Raw genomic sequence first — 6,045 nt, forward strand, 5'->3', positions numbered from 1 at the left:
ATTTTAGCCTAGGGCGAACCGAAAATTGGGAAACCAAGTGAGTGTGGTGCAGTGCTGAGCAGAGTAGGTGGCGCGCCTCGAGCACGGAGCCCTTGGCCACTCGCACAGTTTGAGGTGCAAAAGGGGCGGTTCCCACGTGTATGTCTGATATTTTCCTGAGTGATGTGATCGTTCCACAGGGCATTGGTAATGACTGGTCGAATTCCCAATCCCTGGGCTTTGGGCCTTTGTTGTTTTTGAATTGGGCCGATGGTTCGTGGGCCTTTGTCCATTCGTTCCGGGCAGAATGCTTAGGCCCATTGCTTCCTAGGTTTTTGCAAATCTCATGACTTCGGCCGAAAACTCCACTCTGGGCTGGGACTGTAGTCATGGTCATAGGCCTCAAAGGCTGGGTTTTCCTATTTTAGTCTTTGGGCTGGAGTTTGATAAAATGGGCCAAGTCTGTGACCTAATGTGTCCATGCGATGTCATCTTTTCTCATGGGGTCCATGTGGAAATTTTTTGTTGTAAACAACAAGTAGAAAGAAAGAAAAAAAATAACCAACTATATTAAATGATTCTTCCTTGTTGTAGTAAATAGAATACAACATTTAATTTCTTTGGTTACTTTTAGACCGAAAAGCATAAGAGGAATTAACTAATCATGACACAATCACTTCAAAATTTCATGTGTCATTTAAAAATTAATTGTGACACACGTTAAATAAAGTAGTTACATTGGAGGAAAGAAACTTCACTGAGGTTTGATCCTGGATGCCATGGTTGGAGGGGAATCCATCACCACTGTGGTGGGAACCCATTAGCAATGTCAATGATCATTTGGTGTAGTTGCACTCAACTCTATTTTGTTGGAGGAGATTCTATTTCAAATCTCGTGGACAATAAAAATAAAACAAAAACAAAATAAAAAAGATGATAGGGCATAATGGAAAACTGTAATTGAAGGAAGATTGATAAAAGGAAGACATTTTTATGCGTTGGGGTTTGGTTCTCCAATATCTTCTCTAACATTCCACTTGCGAACACGGTTACGAGCTATTGTTACCTGTAGAAGTTTACAACTTTTAATTGCTTGGTGTGAAGTAGATACTTCAGTTTCACATTTAAGTAAAATTTATAGTAAAGGCCACAAAGAAAATATTTAAATATACCTGTTTCTCCCAATCAGTTTTGCAAGTGAGTATGACTAGTACAATAGTTTGGACAAATGTTCCAAACAACATTCCAATCCAAACACCCTACAAAACAGACTTGATGGAATCAGTATTTTTTTTTTTTTTTTTTTAAAAGAAGAAAATGCCTACTATCAGAAGTGATTTTATAGGTTCATGTGGAAAAAAGCCGAAGGCAAGATCATGGCATGTATGTGCTGCTAGTTTTTTTAATTTTCAATTATCATACTAACGGGATGTCACGTTCGAATTAGGGATGTCAATGAGTCGGGTAGGGGCCGGGTATGACAATACCATCCTTATCCCAGCTCTCCATCCCCGCCCCCGTCCCCGAACCCATCCCCGTTTATTAGGTTTCGGGGAATCCCCGTCCCCGTCCCCGTCGGAGGACTATCCCCCATACCCGCTCCGAATTCCCGATTTTTTTGCATAAAAAAATATTTATCATACATTTTAATATTAAGTTTCATATTAAATTATCATTCAACACATCCAAATTAACTATAAAGTTCAACTCAACAATTCAAAATCACATCAATATGAAATTCCGTAGAAAATTTAGGAAGAATTAGGAGAGTGAAGTTAACTTAGGGTTAAACGTAAATATTATAATTATTTATTATTTATTTAAATATAAACATATATATTTTCGGGTCGGGTTTGGGGATGAGGACGCCAATACCATCCCCTCCCCGTACCCGTCGGGGATTTTTCAAGTTCGGGGATCCCAGTACCTGATATCCATTTAGCCCTAAAATCTCCCCCCGTTAGGGTCGGGGACCCGACAAGGACCCACCCCTACGAGGATTTTTGCCATCCCTAGTTCGAATCCCTATGATACCTAGATATAGTGTATGTGTGTGAGACTCCCCTCCTCTTTATAGTTTAGACCATCGGTTGTATTAAAAAAAATATTCTATTATCGTAATAGAGTGATAGACACCACAAAATCTAACCACTAACTACTATATATGAGTGAAAAGAAGAAAAATTATAGCTCTCACTTTGACTTGTAGATGTAGAAGAAAACCCAACACAGCTCCAATAGGAATCCCTATAAGATAATAGCACGCTATGTTGACATATGCTACAATACTCTGCCATCCAGCTCCTATAGCAACTCCTGTGGATACAAATTTGCTAATGCTTATGTTGCAAGTTTTTCAGGATCTACAGTACTGGTAAAGGTTAAATTAATTCTAATCAGGGAAAATAATTTGATTGAGTATCGAAAAAATGGCAAGAATACCAGAGAGCACAGGCTGAACACTGTTCAACAATATGGAGAAGGCCAGTAAAGGTGACAGCTCTGCAACCTTCTTAGCTACCTCGTCGTTGGTGGTGAAAATGTAGGCAAGACGTTCCCTCAAGAACAGGAAAAGCAAGAAGAGCACAATGCCAATGGAAAGTGATGTCAACACAATAACCACAACAGAGAACTTTGCCGCTTTTGCGCTACCCCGTCCAAGCTCATTCGACACTCGTACACTGGAAGAAGAAGATTTCAACCAAACATCAGTACATCGTTACGTTGCACAAATTAATGCATCTAAAGTTCCAAATGAATGTAAAATAAAACAACATTAGCCAATATAAATTATACATTGCTATATTTCTGAAGAAACAAGATGATGAGAATAGTAAACTACCTTGCTGTAGCCAGGAAACCAAGGGCTATCATCATTTCCCACCCATTGATGTTGAGGCTAGACATATTTGTAGTTGAACACATAAGAATAAAAAGAAAACGCAAGAAGATAGAAAGTAGTTTAAAAAAATGTGAGATGACAGAGCTTATGTCTACATAAAATCGAAAGGAGGAAGGCTCGGAAAATTACCAAATAGCTAGAGCATCAATAGAAACTTCAGCATCTTCCATGTTTCCCGTTAGAAGAACCAAGATCGTGTTGTACCAAAGCTCGAGACTGTAACGGAAAATGAGATTTCTACTCAGGAGCTCCATATGTACTAAACGGAGGAGTCATAAGACCTTCATTCCAAAATGACTATTACTGATATTTCTCCTTTATTTTCAAACAGAATATTACTGAAAAGTTAAACTAGCATCGTATGACATGGAAAACCAAAACGAAGAAAAAAACAATTTCTTACCAAAGCATAACACCAGATGACAGAGAAAGCTTGACGACATTCCATAGATCTTTAAAAGCTAAGGTAGAGAAGCCGGTCCAAGTGTCTGGGCATCCTCCACATAGAACAAACAAAAGCTGACACACGTTGGGTAGCCAATACGCTATAACCGTTGACCCCATTGCACCAGCAACCCCGAACTTAAATTTCACAGTCAAAAGCCATGAAAGGAGGATGTGGATTGCAATTGAAACTGCTGACACATAAGCAATGATCATATTTTTGCTCTGTGATTGTAAGTACATTTGGCAGGTAAAGGACACAACAAAAGCGAAAAGCACCGGGATCACCCATAGAGAAATATATCCTGCCTCTTCTGCAATATTATCTTTTTGGCCTAAAGCCTCGAGAATCGGAGTTGCGAAGATGCAAATAGGAATGAGGAACAATGTGCTCACAAACAGTACTATCCATGACCTTTGAAGATGCACCCCAAGCATGTGGTATTGCTTTGCACCATACGATTGACCACAAACAGTTTCCAACGCACTAGCCATGCCCAGCTGTAGAATAAGAGATTCAGAAATATCATTCATATTGCACGGAAAAAGCCTAAGCGAAGCAATTATGTTATCCATAAAATGAAAAAAAACATACCAAGAGGCCATTTGCGAACCGAAAAAGTACGGTGAATACAAGTGAAAATGCAGCTAATTCAGTAGAGCCAATGTGACCAATGAAGGCTTGACTGACGATATTTGTTCCAAAGGTGGAAACTCTGGTGAATATAGCAGGGCCAGCCACCACCCACAGCTTCTTGTTTTCATTCCATACCCTGGTTTTGAGTGGCAAATCCTCATCCTTATCATCAACACGATTCCCTTGTGCACTTGCCTCTCTTATCAGAAGATTATTTGTGATGTCTTCTTCCATGTTAGTGTAACCAAGGTATTCTAGCTAGCTTCTTTCTGTTTCTGTCTAACCTGCCAAGTGCCAAATACATACATACAAAAGCAAGCCCTTTTGGGACACTTTTACAGACTTCTATATAAATCAACAGTGTTGATTAGCTGCACCAGAAATTCACGGCACCTGAACATTGCAACAACCCTTCATTAAGAATTTAAGTTTATGAAGGGTTGTTGCACCAAATTTAAGTTTATGACCTTATTAATTAATACACATTAATCACTTTGATTAAGGACACGCTTGAAAGTCAACACAAACACATAGCAGTACTAATTACTATTTGATTCTTCTATTAGAATCAAGGATGAATTGCATGAGAAGCTAGAAACCAGACAGGAGCAGACAAACTCCAACGGTGTACACCGACACCACCATATCCAGACACAAACGAGGCCACCGAGTGCGCAATTGGAAAGTTGCAACCAGCACGTGTTGCTTGGATTGCAATTGGAATGATGTAATATGTTATTATATTTTATGAAAAGTGTCACGTAAAGCTACAATGTTTGTGAAAAGTTACATGAAAGGTTGCAGGGTCTTGAAACATTGCACTGATACATAGGTATTGGTTGCATCTCCTTGTCTGCACCGGCTAAAAGAAATATTCATTGGACATAAATTAATGAATTATGTCACATGCAATGATCGAGTGGTTGGTGAAACAGTCGTATCATTTCGGCTGAATTCATTTCAGTCACGATCCTTGGGAAGAGTTTTTATAAAAAAAATATTTAAAATTTAGCCCATACTTTTTATAAATGTCATTTGTTATAACACTTTCAAAAATAGTAAAAAGTTCACCTAAAAAATACTTAAATGCCCTTAAAACTTAAATCCACAAGCATTAATTAAAAGGTCCAAATGAACTGTAATAGAGTTAAAATTATTATCTTAAACATAAAGTTTACAACTTTATAGTTTGATAAACAATCTCGTGGAGCATCTTAGATCACTTAAAATATGTCATATAAATAGAAGCTCAAGCTCCAAGAAGTTGATCATAAATGGTGAGACAAGTAAAAGGAATGATAGTAAACCACAAGTGAATTATCAAACAAAGCAACAGGTCAACTCATTTTATCATCTCGCTACATTTAAGCTCCAAGAAGTTGATCATAAATGGTGAGACACACCAATCATTTGCTGGTGAAAGTTAATAAGTAATTTTTTTGATCACAATAAAATCATAAGATGACATGAAGTATGAACTTCAACCAATGAGCTGAATAATTCATATAAGATGAATGGTATCTTGAATAAGCATTTTAGAAATGGCTATATTCCAAAAGAGATAATGGGACCCCGTTCAAATTCAAAAGATGAAATGCCCTCACCAAGTGAGATCTTCCAAAGAGAAATATAAAAGAAAATAAATGAAAGGTTCATGTGCTTATCAATAAGTATACAATCATATATGATATAACGAAGATATTGCAAAACAAGTTGCACTTAATAAAGAAATATCAAGTATATAAGGGAAAACATTTGTAATACCCCAGGATCACAACCTTGGACAATTGATAAGTATGTCTTTTGAGTTGTAAGAACACGAATAGACAAAAAGTGAAATAAGCGAATAGAGATAGTATTAGAACATCAAAGTGGAAGCGTACACCTGTGTTGACTCTAATATGATCACTAATTCCTAAGATATAGGAACAAATTCTAGAAAGGTTTCTAGATAAACTTGGACGTTGTAACCCTAACTGGTTCATAACTAAGCACAATACATATCTATGCAACAGAGGTTGATATGTCAACACCTTTTGGATAAAAAATGAATCTCCTTTATAGGAGTAGTTCCTACCATGAA

At 37.6% G+C, this 6,045-nt stretch overlaps 1 protein-coding gene across 1 annotated transcript; it reads right to left on the reverse strand.

The window, feature by feature from the left end:
* Positions 1-732: 732 nt before the first annotated feature.
* Positions 733-4,196, reverse strand: LOC117635066 (protein DETOXIFICATION 21-like). The gene is made up of 8 exons (XM_034369398.1): positions 3,921-4,196; positions 3,285-3,826; positions 3,011-3,097; positions 2,822-2,878; positions 2,422-2,660; positions 2,177-2,295; positions 1,152-1,238; positions 733-1,045 (listed from the first exon to the last, which is right to left on the reverse strand). The coding sequence occupies exons 1-8, from the start codon at positions 4,194-4,196 to the stop codon at positions 971-973; spliced, it is 1,482 nt and encodes a 493-aa protein (XP_034225289.1). The 3' UTR covers positions 733-970.
* Between the last annotated feature and the right edge of the window lie 1,849 nt (positions 4,197-6,045).

Source organism: Prunus dulcis, chromosome 7 (genome assembly GCF_902201215.1).
Source record: "Prunus dulcis chromosome 7, ALMONDv2, whole genome shotgun sequence".
NCBI classification, from domain to species: Eukaryota; Viridiplantae; Streptophyta; class Magnoliopsida; order Rosales; family Rosaceae; genus Prunus; species Prunus dulcis.